This window comes from Hippoglossus stenolepis, chromosome 9, assembly GCF_022539355.2.
Source record: "Hippoglossus stenolepis isolate QCI-W04-F060 chromosome 9, HSTE1.2, whole genome shotgun sequence".
NCBI classification, from domain to species: domain Eukaryota; kingdom Metazoa; phylum Chordata; class Actinopteri; order Pleuronectiformes; family Pleuronectidae; genus Hippoglossus; species Hippoglossus stenolepis.
Window position 1 is genome coordinate 23264376 of NC_061491.1, and position 19214 is coordinate 23283589.

At 40.7% G+C, this 19214-nt stretch overlaps 1 protein-coding gene across 1 annotated transcript in view; it reads right to left on the minus strand.

Annotated features, from left to right (window-relative positions):
- si:dkey-215k6.1 (transmembrane protein 132C) overlaps positions 1-19214 on the minus strand; it is a 217551-nt gene that overhangs the window by 24176 nt on the left and 174161 nt on the right. Inside the window, exon 6 of the mRNA XM_047341077.1 lies at positions 12616-12759. Coding sequence (XP_047197033.1) covers positions 12616-12759 — 144 coding nt within the window. The remainder of the gene's footprint in view (positions 1-12615; positions 12760-19214) is intronic.

Consider the following 19214-nt stretch of genomic DNA (forward strand, 5'->3'; position numbering starts at 1 on the left):
CTACACACACACAAAGATGCTACTTATATCGTGGAGGGACAACACTGATCGAACTTCCTATCAAGAACACTCCATCATTACAAAGATAGGCAAGTCACGCACAGTGTAGGACGAAATCTTACACACATACATACACACACACACACACACCGAACAACATGGCTCCCAGAGGGAAGGCAAAATGGAGGCATGGCAACAGCTGCCAAAATGTCAGGGTGAGAGAGAGCAAGAGTGGAGGTGGAGACTGATGAGGAGGGAGGGCGACCGAAGCCCCTCACACACTGGACTAAAAACACACTCAAGCCCCGTTTCCACTGGTGAAACAACCCATTCACACCCACTAACATCTGCAATGGGAATGGGTACAATCGCCGTTTTAACTCCCGGGTAAAATAACCCTGCAGTAAACACAGGATTTTATTGGCTCCAGCTGAGATCCACACTGATGGAAACTTTTCACATGGGTGAATGCGTTCTCTTCCTCCTCCTCTTTATTTTGGGCAGCCTAGATAATGACTCTTATGACGTGCACTGAACTTGGGGGCGTTAGCTTAAATAGCCACAAACGTTTGTGCACTTATTGTGTTGTACATCTTGGGAACAGCATGCAATGGCGACTTTCTTCTTCATTTCATGTCAGACGAGACACTGGCAAGACAGTGAGGAGCCAATCGCCTTTTTAAAAAAACAACAACCTGTGTATAACCGCAAATTTTGTTGTAAAAGAAAAATAACACGCAGTGATGTTTGACTTTTGTCTTAAGTGCAAATGGTAAAATCAGCAGTCATTCCAGAGTCAAATGAGAGTAGTCAGTGGTGTTAATTAGCTCCAGCTCTATTGGCTGTGATGTAAACACAACACCCAGTAAGATACTGGTCTTCTAGCGTCAATTGCCATAATGCAATGAAAGCTTGTTTCCTCCGTCGGTAACTTCTGTGACTCCATCTCAGCCACGCATATCATCCATCGTGGTTCAAAGTTACAGTTGTGTTACTTTGTGTAGATTTTACTTTTTGTTGCTTGGTCTGTGGTTGTCAAACTGTCTTTTTGACCTTTTGACTTGAATCGAATGACGAAGCCCTGAGTGAAGGCCTGTGTGTGTGTGTGTGTGTGTGTGTGTGTGTGCTCGGAGGTGTAACACGTGGCACCACCCTACTTAAGTTATCAATATGTGGATGTTTGTGTGTTTATGTGATTGCCGCTGTGTATTTTAGCATGGTGATTAGCAGCTAATTAGTTATCGATTGAGGCCAGTATATTTTATGGAGGTGAGAGCACGAGTGTGACATGGGGCACAGTATAACACCTCAGCCATAATTTACCCTGTGCTGCATGCACACACACACAAACACCTCCCCCCCTCTCTTTCACTCATGTCTCACTCACTTCAATTCTCTTTACACTAGTGACTTGACATTTTTTACTCACTTCACTTTATGAAATACTTAAAAAAGTAATTAAGGTCTTGAAGCTTCTCCATTTTAGACGAGGGTCAAATCAATCGTGACACTAGAAAGTCGACCGTTACCTCCAAGTGCAAAAGTACAAAACATTGACAATGCTTTTTATGAATGGAATAGAGTGACAACATGTCTCTTTTGTTAATTTGTTAGGAAGAATTTAAAAAACAAACATTTTAGACACAACTTTTTGTGTTGTTTTTTATGTATTTTGCATGATATCATATTGATGATAATATATTAGCATTTAATCATACATTCATGTTATAGAGTAATAGAGTAGTAAAGACAATGTGGAGAATTCAACTCATAACTCAATTTTGTCCTGGTACAGTGCGATCTACAGTTTGTTTGACTGCAGGTAATGTAAAGTGTCTGATTTAACATTTGTAGATAAACAACTGAGCTCTAAATAATTCAATCTGAATGAATTCTAATATCAAACCAGTTCTGATGCAAGATGGATGCAAGAGAAATGTATGAAGGTAGATGTCTGGAGTCTTACTTCATTAACACTAAAGTATTTAACTTTTTACTTCCTGGAGGTTTCCGTCACTAATCGGCTAAACAGTCACCGGGGAGGCCTGAGCAGAGGCACATCCAGGGCTTCTCTGAATCTCTTTCTGGATCAGTTGGGGGTTTCAAAAAATAGTTTCAGAGCCCTTCAAGGTTGCAGCTCCCACAGATACAAGGGGCTGTGTGGCTTTGGCTGCTGCTAATGGTCCGGCCCGATGCTGTGCACTTCAAATCACTGGCTATTTCCTATAAGCCTGTTACTGCTAAATGGAAAATGTGTGAGTTGAGGTGAGTTTAGGTGTGTGTGTGTGTGTGTGTGTGTGTGTGTGTGTGTGTGTGTGTGTGTGTGTGTGTGTGTGAGAGCGTGTGTGTGACCTCTATCTTTAATCCACTTTACCATTCATTTCCTTTTTGGGCTTTCAAGTGACCCAGGGCACCTGGCATGTTGTGTTACTCTCCTCCTCTTTCCCATCATCCTTTGGTCACTTCTCCTCTTCTTCATCACACATTCTTTCTTCTTTATTGAATACAACCTTGTGTTTGATATTCATCATGATTTAAACTCTAACCATACTTTTACATTTGCTGTAGTTGCTGTTTGTTGTTCGGTGGCAACAAGCAGCAAATAGGTTTTATAGCTTAAACTTGATTTACTTGATTTACTTGATTAGTTAATTTGGAAAAAAGGAAATTAAATACACCACTTAGTTGCCACATAACTCACAATGCAATGATCACGTTGTAACGTTCTGCATTACTCACAGAATTATACAGTACCACTGAGTTCCGACCTGAAGAAAAAAAAAAATAGCCACAGTGTAATGATCATTTATTCATATCCTTTCATAAGACTAAAAGGTGGTAAATAGACGGTCTTCTGAATTTCATGCTGTTGCCAGAGGAGAATGCTTACTTATCGACTAAGTGTGTACGAAATGGACTGTATATACACCTGGCAAAGGAGTTTAAACATCCCAGACATGATTAATTTTTGAATCAAGTTTTATCTGTTTTAATCAGCAGCTGGGCAGCAGCTCCAAACCTTTAATGCTGTGGCGAAGCACTAAGAATCAATTTATTTGCCAAGAGCAATAAATGTGCAGGAAATTGTCCTTGTGACTTTGATGCATGTACACAGACTCCCACAGCGACTTACAGTGAAGTACAGAATGGGACCTGTGATAGATTGACTTCAGATTCAGTGCAAGAGGACAGAGCATTATACCGTACTGTACATATATCACCCCACATGTATTACACACTGTATACAATTTTATAGCCCACTCTGGCACTGAAAGACTGCAGCTATAGAGAGGGATAGAAATCAGTGGATAGGTATAGAAGAAATGTGCAAAGATGTAATCATTTCAGTTGGAATACATCAGTTTTGATGAGATGCATTTAGCTCACAAGACCCGATGTGCGTCATTGAGTCAAACAGTAACTGGAAATGAGCTGAACAGAAGTTACAGTAATAGTATTATTGTTAAACCCAAAGGGGAGATGAGGGATTCGGTTTCACAAAACTTTGCTTTTCAATTTAGTTTTTGGTTGTCTAACTAAATTTGATACGGAGTCTGTGCTGACTAAGACATTAATGATTCCTTTGAATGCACATATTTTGAAAAGGCCAGTAAGAGGAAAAAAGGTGCCTCATCAACCCTGATGATAGCCTGATACGATTTCTTTGAAATGGTGTTCTGTTGCTTAACTCTAAAATGCATTTTATATATTAAAGGAACGTAAACTTGTTACCTCAGCATGAAAACAATGTTTTTGACACTTGTGAGGACTCATGTTGATTATAATTATTATTATTATAGGAGGCTTACCCATGATTGTTACATGCTCTTGCCTTAAAGCATGACACTAACAATAGATTGTGGGGACCAGCTCTTTGTTCACTATAGAAGAGTGAAGTGGGGAAACAATGGGTTCCAGCATTTTCCTCATAGACAGAGTTCTCAATGTGTGTTCAGACCAAACACAAAGCGAAATATCCTGTGATGAGATTAATGACACGACGTGATAGATGTGACATTCCAGTGAGATTAGTGTGACAGTGATAATGATATTCATTGTGCATTTCCACTGCAGGTGCAACACAACAACTAGAAGTTACATCAGTAATCCTCCTCTCCTCTTTTGCTGAGCAGACCAGGTAAATATTTGCAGGTTGTGTTTACGTGCATAAGTAAACATAAATTCTTATTCTGCTTCATATTTGGTGTGAACGCAGCACCACAGCTGGAGCACTTAAGGATTAAGATGCATTTTTGGAAGACACGTAGAGTTTAAACTTCTGTTGTTCTGAATGTTGAAATCAGCATCTTAAACGATTTCATCTTCTGATTCTTTGTAATATTTTAAATATATTCTGCGATGATCGGTGATATATTTGGTTTAAAACTGCAACGTCTTGAACTCACTACTGCTTCGATCTCATCACTGGCTTCCTGTCCCAAAACAAACCAAGATATTTATATTTTCATATGCAGAGTCACACACTAAGTCAAACTTACAAGCAGGATTTTTACTGAGATAAACTTGAAATCATTAAAACTGGTGGCCGTTATTTTAGCGTAACTTTCTACATTTTGGGATTTTATTTTATGATGTTTTATAATCCATTCCTATTACAAGTCAATGGTGATACTCTGGCATGGTACAAATGTGAATAATCATTGAGGCATTGAATCTATTATTTTGTAATTCAAGATTTCTCATGACTGAATTTATTTCATGTAACTTAAGGTCCCTTTCTTAATATGTAATTACTATCAATACATTTGTTGTGTTTCATTTGGTAAAGATTTCACAGCTGCTTCCTGTAAAGCTCAACCTTCACTGGGAGTATGTGCATCTCTCTGCAGACTCAAAGACACAGATTCTGAAAAACATTCAGTCACAAACTCATTGATGAACTTACTGATCCCATTCATTCTGCCCCCTGGTGGCTCCTCTCTCTATTATATATATAACTGCCGTGACAGCATCACCTTCTTAAAAAAGGTCTTTTCTTGTATTAAATGTGACAAGAATGTATCTTCGTGACCTTTAGAAACCTGCATCCAGCTGATTGATGTCCGCTTCCCTTAAACTAGGATGACGCACACTTTCTAACCACAGTTCCACATGTGCACAGAAACTGCAGGATTTCATTCAGAAAACTTTAATCCAACCAAAGCCACAAAATAACAAACAATAAACCACCGTGTGAAATGAGTAGATAGTTGCAATCAAATGGTTACAAGTTTCACAGCAGTTTGTGTGTTCATCAATTTACATGGAAGCACTGAAGCATCCCTAAGCCGAGCTCTGAGGACAAGCTGCTAATTGCGGTGTAATTTGATTTGAAAAGGGAGGGTTAAATGGAGGCAGAACACATCAATGAGAAATGTCTGCCACCTTTGTTTGAAATGTGAAGGATACTTTTTTTTAAATGTCTCATCAAACACACTTTAGTGTCCCGACAGAGACGCACTGTACATTCCAAGGACAGAGAGAAGAGAGTGGGATCACGTCGGTGCGTGTCGGACTCAGCGACTGGTTTTTAAACGCCGCACAGATCAATTCTTAATCTGCTTTGTATTTGTCCTAACACATGCAGAAACACACACCGGAAATCACCCTCACACACACACACACACACACACACACAAATACACTCACGCAAATACACTCACTCACACACGCGCCGCCCTCCATCACTTCCGTGTCTCTTCGTCTCTTCCTCCTTGTCAAATTCAATTACTGACGACATCACTAAAGGAATCTCCACACGAACCAATTACCGCTCAAACCTCCAGGGTGTGTCTGTGAGATGATCTTTGCGTGTGTCTGTATGTGAACAGTGAAACATGATAGTGTACGTGTGCGTGTGAGTGTGTGTGTGTCCAGTGTGGGGGAGAAAGACAAGGACAACAGCGCGCTCTGTTCGCTGTGGCATCAACCATGAATGTTCCATGTTGTGTGTTCAACCATCCAATAAGCTTTGCCTCTCAAGCGACATGCAGTGAGCAGTCGTAATGGTGACAATTTGTCTATTGACATTTTTAAACAATGGGTTCTTGATTTCAGATGGAGCTCAGACAAAAGCCGCCTGAAATGAGAACTGTCTCCAGCAGATTTGAATGAGCTGTAATCAGGTAGCTAATTAAGCTAATGCTGGTAACGTGAGTTGGACTTTGTCTCCGTTTCTATTCAGGGATCCTGGTGTTGAGCTGTTTTGATATTGTGTCGCATTTGTTCAAACTCTAAAACTCTCTTTCCAACTAGAATGACGCTCAGTAGAACATATCTTCACCCAATAGTCCCTTTACATTCAATCAAGCTGTGCTAAATTTTGCGCAGTATCAGTATCAGTCTCCTTAACATGCCTGATTTTTTATATCAAGATCCATGAATTATTCACGAGGAAATTGACAAAATAAATAAATAAATCTTGCTATAGAGACAGTGACAAAAATCCTGGATCCGCCCCTTTTTTGGGTCCACCCCAAAATTGAACAGCTTCTTTCTTTATTCTGTGTCTGAGCCAAGTTTCATGGAAATCCGATCAGTATAAACTGTCTTTTTCTACATTTCTATTAATCAGTTTCCCTCCTTTCTTTTCCTCATATTTGCTCATCTAAGTTGTTTTGTACCTCCCTCCCCTCCCCTCCTCTCCTCTCCTCTCCTCTCCTCTCCTCTCCTCTCCGTGAGGCCAGGATAATGCTTCTAATTTGTGTGTACGCGTGTGCCCGTCCCCTGTCTGTCCCCTTCTAGCATTGACATCGCTGACCTACACATACTGCTGTGTCAACAACAGCAGCACATACACACATCACAAATGACAGCACCTCAAGGGAGCGCAACAAGATGGTTTACACGGACAGAATGAAAGGATCGGGAGGCAGGGCCGAGGAAGAGGAGGGAAGTTATTATCTGTGTAGTACATCACTGCTGCTTATGTTGTTGTCAAGGATAAATGGGCTAAACCGAACAAAAAGGAGTGCATCAGTGAAATCTACAGCAGTGCAGCGCAGCCCGTGAACAACAGGTCGGCCACTTATTTCCACCCGTACTTTCATTAGCAGGGCAGGGAAAGCGCTCTGCAATTCCCCTTGCAAACATTTATCCACCGTGAGTAATTAAAGAAAAGGTTGGTTAATGGAATACAATGTGGAACCAAATGAGAACTCCAATCGTCCTCACACTATTCGTACAAGTCCTCCTCAGACTGTTGCTTGTAACTTACAGCCGCTAGAACAAAGAACTATTTAGCCCCTAATGAGTTTATTTTTCATTCTTACAAGTTGAAGAATGAAGCCAAAGTGGAGCAGTTGCTCAAGTAAAAAAAAAGTGGACTGTGACAGTTAAAATAATTGTGAAGGAAATTGCAGTCATTCCTTGATTCATTCATGAATTATCCCTCCTGGCTTAATGCTTTTCAACTGTGGAGCGACCTGAGAAGCAGGGCTGGGTGGACGTCCTGTGACACAGTTTGATCCAGTCAAGAAAATTCACAAATACAAAAACAGTGTCTTAGAATTTATGTTTCTGGGAAAAAAGAGAACAACATATAATAATAGATAAACATGTCCAGAAGTGTGGTCCCCCTGGCTGTATGCCTGTCAGGTCCCGCTCAGGGTGAATGAAACACGCATGTAGATGTTACGTGTTATTGTTGACGAGCATCGTGACGACTGTTCAGAAAAGAAAAGTGTATGCAGACTGTTCACATTAGAAATGGACAAATGAATGCTTTAGTTAAAGTCAAAGACAAGCCAGTAGGTCTAGGTTTCAGGGCGGTGCTCTCAGTGATGACTGAACAGATGAAACAGGCTAAACTGAATGACATGCAAGGGGAAATGCAGCTGGGTAAAGTTGAAGCTCTTCTATGGACTCTGTGTTTCCAACAAGAAGCTTTTTACAAGACATTCCTGTGGTGAGCGAAGAAGCTGAAACCCAATTGAGACAGAGAGATCATGAACGTTTGCCTCGTTGTTTCTGCAGAGTCGCTAGAACCAAACAAAGCAAAACAGCCCCAAAGTATCAGTTTGTGTTGAAGAACCATTTCAGAGCAGATAACTGATAAAGCAGACGATAGTGAAATAACTCAAGGACATGGCACGAAATTTTGCTTTTCTCTCTGGCCTGTGATGAAAAAATTGAGAAATACCACCCAACTCAAAATTTTGAGGGTGTGTGATTACTTCCTTGTTTGATGCGAGGGTGGAATTGCTGTCTTTGTACGCCGTGCATGGCACTAGCAAAGGTGGAGATTTGTTTTGAACAACAAAATTAAACGACTATGTGAAAAGTCAAGGGAAGAAAAGGGATAATGTTCATCAGTCAAAAAGAAGAAATGACTCATCTCAGTCTTGATCCAACTGATTCAGTGTTTCTGTTTCAGCCATACATTTTATCAAAAGCAGAGCTGCTAGTTCAAGAAGCGACTGAATGAGCTGTGAGTGTGGAGATCAGGTTTTCAACTATGATTTACAACCGTTGAGTTGTACAAATATGATCCCATGCAAATATGTCACAAACTAAGAAAAGAGGCAGAACAACTCATGAAGATGAAGGAAAACCTGTCAGTGACAGCAAGTGGCTGTGTGATTTGGCCTTCATGATGGAGTAAGAATCAGAGGTAAACCTGGAACTCTGAAGTCCCAACCAGCTTCTCAGCTCTCTGCTTTCAAATGTGAAGTCATTTGAAGTGAAATCAAAGCTGTGTCAAGTGTAACTGCTGAGGGGCAAGAAGAAAAGACCACTGTGACACGTGAATATGCTGATGACTGAGCAAAACTCCTTCAGGGTTTTTCTGAAACCTTTGCAAAGTTTCTCTCAAGACCGACTGACCCAAACCTTGAAAACCAGCTGACAGTAGCATCATTAGCATTATCATCTGACATCAGACACCAAGACAAAGAGAAGCGGCTCCAGCCATCGCATTAGGGAGGTTAGTGTGATATATGTATTTAATAATTTAGTATGGCCCTAGAGGGATGTTTAAAAATTTAAATAACCCTTGATAGGAAAAAAGGTTCTTCCACGTCTGACATCTTTTACAGGAAATGTAAAAGCTACAGAGGTCATCCCCAGACCTACTTAACCACAAAAGACATCTTAACACAACTTGGTCAGAATTTATACTGAACCATGTTCACTGCAGATGAACTTAGTCCTGGTCAGCGAGTGCAGTCAGAAAATGAGCACATTTCAAAGTTGTATTTACCAAAACCTGGACCAATAAAAAGGTCACTGCCAGGATGTAAACAACAGAAGCAATAAGGCCAGAATCTTTCAACCTGGGCCCTAAGTTTATAAATGTGTAATGTGTCCACAATAACAATTTAAGTTTTTTATTGGTGGAACTAAACTTTTAATTGACATTTGGTGTTCTAGTTGCCTCATAAGATTATATTGTAGCCACTGTTGTTGTGACACAGCCGCCAGTGGAGGAGATCTACTCGACCAATTCCAAAAGTTTTAGTTTTACACATTTACAAATTTAGGGCCCAGGTCGACAAATACAATAATTCCCCTTTAACTCCGCTTTTAGAACGTTTTACAACAAATGTTTGTAATCATGTACTTCACATCTGAATCGACATGTTTTGTGCTCCGAGTTTGAGACCTGTAGTATTTTAGCTCTGCCCACTCTGGCAAAAGAGACACATTTGGTTTGATGTGTGTGAGGCGGTGCTGCCTCAGAGCCACAGCTCCAGGCCCGACCGGCCCCTGTGTGTGATACGTAGGCTCTCTGGATTGTACATTACAGCAGCCACGGTGACTCGCTGACAGCTACAGCTACCTGGAGTTGTACCCCATGGGCGCCATTGTCAAACAGCTGTCTGTGCTGAAGCTGTGTGTGTGTGTGTGTGTGTGTGTGTGTGTGTGTGTGTGTGCACGCTGACTCGTGCACATGAGGGAATACACAGCATGTCAGATTAGATGTCAACAAATAACAACAGTTTGCTAACAATCAGTCGTCAGATGCACAGTGTCTTTGTCACACAGACACAATCAGCAGAAAGAAGGACTTAAGGTTTCTAAACAGCTTATCCCTACACAGCAGTGTGTCCTCTGCTGCCTCATACCATGGAAACAATGAGCCGTCCTTAACTTTACCTCAATTTATCTCAATTGGTTGATTTTTCTTTTCACTTTGTGGCAAAGAGATACATCTTCATTTGATTCATGCTACTGTTCAAAGCACATGTATTTACTTTCAGTAAGAAAGACGTATTGCTACAGGAGGACTGGCTCGTCACAGTGTTGCTTTATATGAAGTCGAACCCAGAGACCTTTCAAGAGCTGCTGTTCAAGAACTATGCTGGAGGGCAACATCCTTCTGTCGACTGAGGGGAAATACACCTCTAACAGAGAATATACCAAACAGTAGCCCAGAGTGAGCCAGTCGGACAGAGGGCATCCTGTCTGATATCGTGATGGGGTCTGGAAGCAACTCTCTGAGGATGAGTTTCACACCTGCTTCTGTCCATATTCTGCATTAATTTGTGAGCATCTTCTAAAAGCCTATGGATACCGATGAAACAGACAAAACGGAGCAGTACCACTGGTAATCCTGGGAAGGTCGGCAGTGTTGGTAATAGTTCAAGCAAGACGGCCACAAGATACGAGAGAGAAATCTCAACAAACTTTTTGTGTCGAAGCTACGCTGTAGATACGCACGTAGCCTACGTACTGGGTCGAGCGTTCCTAGTTGTGCGTAGGTGTGTGCGAGTAGTGGCGGTAGAGTTTCTATGCTGGTGTTGAGTTTCTTCCTGTTTCTGATTCGCTTAGTTTCAACCTCTCTGGCGTGTTTACGTCAGAACAATGACGAGTGGATCATGTTGGAGTTAATAGATGTTGAAGAGCAACAAAGACGTCGTCCGTGTTCGTTCCTACAACTTAAATCAAACATGTTGGCGAGTCTGTCGGACTGTTGGACCAATCACAGCTCTTGCGGTCTGCATCTCTCGCCCAATGACAGCTGGGATTGGCTCCAGCTCCCCCCCCCCGACAACCCTTATAGGATAAACAGTATAGATAATTCATGGATTGATGGATGCACCCGGACTTTCTAATTTACATTGAAGAAAACAAGTACCTGCGTTATTTCAGCCACTGACTGCAGCTGTTCTTTAAGGCGCATTGACCATGTAGTGGATTTTAGAGGCATTTAAAGAACTGGGTTTGATCAATGTGGTGAGAGTCGGAGCCAAAACGCTGATGAGCTGAACATATTTCAACTTGACTAAAAAGTTAGCACTTAAACCAAAGATGTATGACTTTACTTTGTACGATGTAAAGGCACCAACACAAACAGATACATACACACGAGCCAGCGATCCTTGCCAAGAACCCTTTGTTCATTTTCTATACATGCACTCACACACAAAGCGCACACACAGCACACTCACGTTACATCTATCTGAATTAGTTCCTTCCATTTTCACTGTGTTGTTATTGATCGTACTTAAACAGCACCACTCCTGTTGGCTTGTTGCAGGAAATTGGCTTCATATTGAAACTGTCACAGCAAGGGTGCGTTTCATTCCAGGCCCTCAGGGCACAGGGAACGTAGCACAAGAGGAATCAATCTTCAGTCCCCGGCTTGTTCCTGTAACAGTATTGTTTTTGAAGGTGTTTCTGCTTTATTAATAATTAGTACAGTAGTTCTGCTGTTATTTTATGGGGCAGAGAGGTTCAGCACTTGAGCTTGTCCTTCCACTGGGTTCAAACTAAAGTGAACAGCCGTCCTGCTTAAGACGACTTTAGAGAGACACTGGATCCTGCCAGGTCTATGGAACCTGCCTGAGCTGACCTTGACCTCTGACCTCTGACAGTCTTGGGCTTAAGTGAAAAGTAAAGAGAAATGCTAAGGGTCTTGCATCAACGGTTTAGAAATCAGAGTTTTGTGCAAAAAGCACCTTTAACATTGGTTTCATTAGATAATTACATAATTTTGTGGCTAAAAAAGGTTTTACTTGCTGTAGACGTTTGGTGAACTGTGTGTTTCAGCATTTCTCTGGGATGTTGTGGTCTCCAAAAATACTAATCACCCAAAGAGGCCAAATCTGTTCATCTGTTCATCACAGGTCATTCATGGCATTGAACCTAAAACAATAGCAAAAGTTGCTTTTTGGACAAATACGTTCGTCACAAATTAGGAACTTTTTTTGAATCATTTTCATATACATCATTCAGCGAATCAGAGAGTGAGATTAAAAACCCAGCCTGCCCACTGAGATAAGTGTATGATTATAGTACACCCTGTTGCACAAAGTGAATTAGAGAACAACACAAATCTTTTAAATTACACTGATGCTCCGTGATGGATTTCTTGCTGTGTAAAATACCTTCACTTTACCTCCTCACGTTGTTGTGTCACGCTCACTCTTGTGTTGTGTTTCTCTCAAGCTCTTGCGAAAATAATTTCTTCTTCCATATTCCACATACCTGGCAACCGTGACTCAAGACCTTTTTGTGAATAGCCTGAGCTCACGTTCTACTTTGGCACAATCACAAACCGACGGCTCCAACCGCCAAACGTTCTAGTTTAAGTCTGTGTGCAGGTTTGGTATATTCTTCATTAACTTTTAATGTGTTGATGTGTGTCCCTGTGTGTGTCCTTTCAACACGCACCTTGAGCACGTCCACGTCTGTCGAGCTGCAGGTGACCGAGTCGTCCACCTCCCTCACCTGCCCGTCCGTTTCCACGGTAACCAGTTTGATGGGCATGGCGATGCGCCGACCACTAAGAATGGCTGTGTTCACCACCTCTGTGTCCTGAAAAGAGACAAAACAAACAAAAATGTGTTTTAAAGGAAAAGAACATTGTTGTTTTGAATTGTTAATTTTGGCACGAAATTAAATAATACTCTGCTTGGGCACTGGCGCGATTTAGATTTGTTTTAAACATGGAAAAAGCTGTAGTTGCTAAGAAGAATACAAAAAAGAACACGGGTATTTATAATATTTTGAATAACAGATTAAAAATGTTGTTTTCTCATTTTCTAATAATTTTCTTTCCCCTCTACATTTAACATTTGAAGCACAGAAAACAGTTCTGTTGTTTCTATTTAGAAACATGCAGGTAAGCTAACAGAAACATAACATTATTGTGCATTAGAGGAAAAGACACAAGCGATGTTTGTGAAAGATGCAGGAGCATCAGAGACTGGAAAACAAGTTACAGAGACCAGGGGGAGTTTTAAAGGAAGAGAGAGAAGGGAAAAAAAGGTTGATTATAAACCTCACAATAATTATAATCAGCATGATTACATTTGATTAGATCCTTCCTACAAAAATAGCACAAACAAACACACCAGCACATACACATTCCCACACACACACCTCAGAGAGCTGCATGCTATTTGTCTCTACAGTGGAATTCAGGGCATTCAAGGTGCCAACAGAACGTATGGAGAAGAAATATGGAATAAATAGGCTATAGATGACAAGAGTAAACTCTATTGATCCACATTGATGAAATTCAGCTGTTACATCAGCACGAGAGAAAGACTGAGTCCATGTTGAATAAAAACAGTTTAAACTAAACACACATCCATCACATTTATGTGTCCTGCAGAGGCACTACACACATGGAGTGTAGCAATGTACCAGAATATTGCACAACTGCACAAAACAACAAAAGTTAACAAACCCATTGGAAAAAAGTCTTATTGAAAGACTGAGCAAGGCAATTCCCTGATGTTCTGCAGGAAAGTGGGGGTCAATTGTTTTCTAGAGAATGCAACATTGAGGTGGATCAAACCAAAGTCATCAATTGAAAAACCCTTTTCTACACCCAGACAATGGCTGAAACACACAGAAACAAAAAAGACCAAGATAAATCACCGTGAGAGAAGCTTCTGCACTCAGATCTATACGTCCTAAAAAACGTTTATGGAAATAAAGTCTCAGAAACACAATGTAAAAGCTTGACTACAACAACAAAACTTACCAAAAAATGATCTTACTACTGCAAAAGCGTTGCAAAAACATCCAACATGAATTGTAATGTCTTCCCCCTGAGACGCGGGACATTGTGAGAGTCAGTAACAGTTACCTCTATTAAATCAACTTCATTACATTCAACCTTTTTTAATCAGAAAACATGAGAAATTCCAATTTCACCAACATATGCTCTCACACTAACAGTAACAGAGCTGTTATGTAGAGTTTGATCATTCAGCTTCTTCAAACCACCAACTACACGATTAATGGACCAGCTGCTGCACCAGCACGAGTAGAAGAGTCCAACACGTCTGAGTCTGTGATGTAAACTGAAACACACTTTAACTTTGATTGACAGGCGACAGGATGATGCAGGACGTCAGCAATGACACAAACAAACACAAGAACATGTGCAGCTGACATTAAAACTCACAAACATGTCCATAGAATATGCATTTTGACATTTACAGACATTGTTTGCACTTTATGTAAAAACCTGTATAAAGATGGAAGACAACACACACACACACACACACACACACACACACACACAAACACTGGAACACACACACTCAAGAGTTTAAGCACATGTGACTGGTGACAAGTCGCTGAACGCCCTGTATCCTTCTCTGCCACACACGGCAATGTGACCTTTACTTAATGAGATCTCTCTCTCTCTCTCTCTCACACACACACACACACACACACACACACACACACACACACACTTTCGTAATCCGTTACTCTATAGTTTCCCCTCGTTCTTACTCTCTGCTCAAACTGACCTGAAATCAGAAGCCCATAGCACCCACATGTTAATGTACGTAACATGACGGGAGACAGCTGCGGATTGAAAGAGACAAACAGGTGAGGAAGAGGACGAGGAGAAGTGGGGGCAAACGGGATGAACAGAAAAAGACGATAGGAGGGAGAGAAAGAGAGGGTGATGTGAAGGGCACAAAGAAAACAGACGTGCAGAAGGAAAAAATAACAAATTAACGAGAAGATTATCCCTCCACCTTGAGGGGAGGAGAGCAGATGGAGGGATAAAGAAATCAAAGATGAAGAAGAGAAAGATGACAAGAGATAAAGGTGAGAGATGTGTTTGCTGTGTGTTTGCGTTAGTATGCAGCCTATACAGTATCTATACTGTACTGATAAACTGAGTGTGTGTGGATCCCGGGGCACTAATCTCGTAGAAGCCATAGAAACGCCACCGATAAGATCATGTTTACATCTCTGCTATCTTTACCACAGGCACAAAAAAAAGAGAGAAAACATCTTCTGAGGGAATTAAAGCACAACTGACATCTTCTTCTAAAAACTAAAAATCATTCTCAGCTTATTTAGTGCATCACAGATCTTAGCAGACATCACAGTCACTTTGGTGGATTCTGTGTGTCTCTTCTGTCTTTGCAGTGCATTTCTACATCATATGTCAATGTATCTGCAGCCTGTCCTCAAACCAAATCATACATTTATTTGCTAATAGTATAAAAATAAGTTTCACATGATTCTTCAGTAATGGTGGTGTAGGTCCAATGCATGGACTTCTGTAAAACGACATGACAGGTCCCAAAAAGTGAAGCCAAATCATCTTGATCACCCCCTAGTGGCTGGCTGCAGCATACGTAATAAACCCCTCTTCCTCTATGTTAGTGGTTGGGACATGGACCACATTAAAAAGTCCAAATACACGTTGACGATGTTTCCCAAAGTTGGTTTCTGTCAGTGTTGGTCGTTCTTATTGCACTGATGTTTGTTCAAGTGTTTGTGTTTCTGAAGAGTTTGGTTTTGATTAGTTATTTGATGTTATGAAAAGCGGTGAAACGTCATAATTGCGAGCTGAGACTGACTCGTGATTGGTTAAGCACGTGTATCTACTGCGCAGACCACGGTTCCAAATGTCATCAAGAGCGCAGGATGGCTGCACCTGGACCTGTTTCATTTCTGTACAATGCACAGCAGTAAGAGGAGACATGTTTTACTTCTTTATTTACAGTCTATGCAGGTTGACTGCTGCAAAAAAACTGCCTTATCAGCTCTACTTTATTCAACAGGAAGGATGTAATTACAAGTGCCTTATTAACCTTCATGTTAACAACTTGAGCTTTCAAGATTGATCACAGAGAGAGAGCCGCAAAGGAAAGAAAAAAGAGAGAGAGCAGACTGACAAACAGAGAAAGGACCAGAGGAGAGAGAAAAAAAATGAAACGCAGCAAAATGACTGAAATAGAGAAAGTCAATAAAAACAACAGATACAAACACAGCAGGAAAAGGAATATTAGAGCGAGAGCAAAGGAGACAGAAAGAGAGACAGAGGGAGAAAAAGGAAAGAATTTCATGCCTGTCCAAGGGAATTATTAAGTGGCTCGTCAACAACTGGCTCCCTACTGCCTTCAAAAGCTGCTCCACACTGCACCGAGATAAGCTCAGAGGGAGTGTGGCTGCCAGCGCGTGTGTGTGTGTGTGTGTGCTGAGGTCTTGTGTGTCAAGTGTGAGGATGTATTAATGGACGTATGCATGGAGGCTCCTGCACAGGTGTAAGTCTGTGTGTGTGTGTGTGTGTGTGTGTGTGTGTGTGTGTGTGTGTGTGTGTGGAAAGAGAGAGAAAAGAGATGTGAGAAGAAAAGAGAGAGCAACAGAAAGAATAAATGTGTGCGTGCACGTATGCATCTGGCATGTACTGACAAATATGTTTGTGTTGTAGAGAGAAATTAAGTCAAGGGAACGGCCTTGCTCCTCTGTGAAGTTTAGCCATGCATGTACAGTGTGTGTGTGTGTGTGTGTGTGTGTGTGTGTGTGTGTGTGTGTGTGTGTGTGTGTGTGTGTGTGTAAATGCTCCAGGTGTTACTCATGCTGTGGGGACCTAAATCTGTTATATGGACTTGTCTTCCATGTGGGGACGGAAGTTAAAGGTTGACATGTTTTAGGGTTATGCTGAGGTTAAGGTTAAGGTTAGAGTGAGTTCCCAGAAAATAAATGTAAGTCAATGTCACGTCCCCCGAAGTCATGGAGACAAGACTGGGTGTGTTTGTGTGTAAGGTGTCGGCGATTTAAAGTGAAGCAACTAGAGCGAGACCACACAAAATGGCACACAACAAATACACACATACACACATGTGCACACACATAAGCACGCACGATGTCGAGCATAAAGCCAGTGTTGTAAAAGAGTTGACACAGTGAAAAACTGGAGCTTTTGCTCTTCTGTACAAATTCAATTCTTACTGTGACTTACAATAATAATATGTAAGCAGTTCTCTTTCAGTCTCTCTCTCTTTCTCTCTCTCTCTCTCACACTGACACACACACACAAACCCAGGAATCTCTTCCTGTCAATATGAGAGTTCCGCCATCTAATCTGTAGCTGTGTTTCTAGTAAATGCACAAACACACACACACACGTGCAAGAGGGCAGTGTTCACATCCCTAATACTGAGACTCATCGTCCATCTTTGTAGACATTGTAGGATTTCTACACTAAAACCATTGCTACATACAGAAAAAAAGTGCAAAGAAATTGCAGAAATATATAAAAGAAAAGAAAAAAAGGATAAGAGGGTGCAAATGGACATGGTGGTTTAAAAACTGTTTAAGAAAGAGCAGTGTAATAGGATGATTATTCAATGTTTGATCAGGGTCAACGCTGTAAAATACTTATAGTGTGTTCTTCTGAGTGTATGAGTGCAACACAGGAGAGAAGAGGGCAGAATTATAATGGAGGCTTATTATGTGATGGTTTTTGTGTCCCTGATTTCAGGAAAGAATGAAAAGACTGTAAGAGTGAGCGGATACAAGAGGACATACAGAAAAAAACATGTTTGACAGGGGGAAAGATCGAGAGGAGGACAAACAATTACACTAGCATTGAAACATGCATTTACACGTCTGTACTGAGAGGCTGCAGCAGAAAGCTGAAAAGAAAATTACAGGCCACGCGTTCCTACACCTTGTTTATTGCATTATATATAACATTAATTAAGTAATAAAGTCAGGGAAGATGTGAATGTTTGCAAATCAAATGTTCAGCCTGTTACTGCTCTGATTCAATTTTTACAGCTGAGCTAACACATTAATTGAGGGTGTTTGAAGTCTGCTTATCTCGCCGCACAGTTATAAACTTAGTTTATGTACTTTGTAAAGGTGTTAGCCCGACCAATTTAACAGCACATGTAGATCGCATATGCTGTATGTGCAAAGATATGCTTGGTGAAGCAGTGGATAGAATAGAATGGAATAGAATTAAATGATTAAGACTCAAGAGAAAAGAACCAGAGTGCTTCAGTGTCAATTAAGTTCCAACAAAAGATGATACAAACCACATATAGAGCATATAGAACCATCACTTAAAGCTTATTTAGCACATGAAAGCACAGATGAGGTGTGTGTGTGTGTAAATATATAAAATACCTTACTTAGATAACTGTCCCTTGACTTGTGAAAATCTTATCTTGTCGTCTCCTCACATGTATGTGAGTAAAATGTGTGTGTGTGTGTGTGTGTGTGTGTGTGTGTGTGTGTGTGTGTGTGTGTGTGTGTGTGTGTGTCTGTGTGTTGCCATGGTACGTATTAGATTAAACCTAATGCACTGCCCATGCTGACTATAACAACTCCACCAAATTGTAATAGTTTACCTCCCAACTGTTTTAAAGTCAAATCATTTTATGCATAATCAAAAATTAATCAATACACAAACCGGGAGACAGGTGGAATAAAAAGCCTCTAGGCTCAGACTGTTAATTAATCAAAATAGTGATTTATTTCAAACAACTCATTACACCTCCAGTTTTCTAAGTTCATCGTTGTTGCTTCCTGTTGTGTTACCTAATGTTGTTTTTTATTCAATTATCATAGTTTGATTAGAACCGGTATTGTTATTCACAGTCTCTACACAAAATACAAGAATGAAATGAAATGTGCCTTTTTATTTCTCACCAAAAGTTACTGGTCTCTGTAGCTCTGACGGTCAATTTAGAGAAACTCTTCTGTCGCTCATACAGTTTCTAACAATTTCTAAACAGAAGTTAAATAGCACTAATTGCTAAAGCTACATGACTAAAAAATAATCCACTGATGGGAGGAGATAGGATGTAAACTCTGTGTGTGCCAGAGTTTTACTGGAGTGGAAAGTAATTATTGAAAAGTATATTTATAAATGTGTGTGTGAGTGTGTAACAGAATCAGTGTGATCATTATCCTCTGTAATAGACATATTCCATGTAAAGAATTAAGAAACAGAAAGTCGTATGACATGTGAAGTATTCTCAGGAAACGCAAAAGAA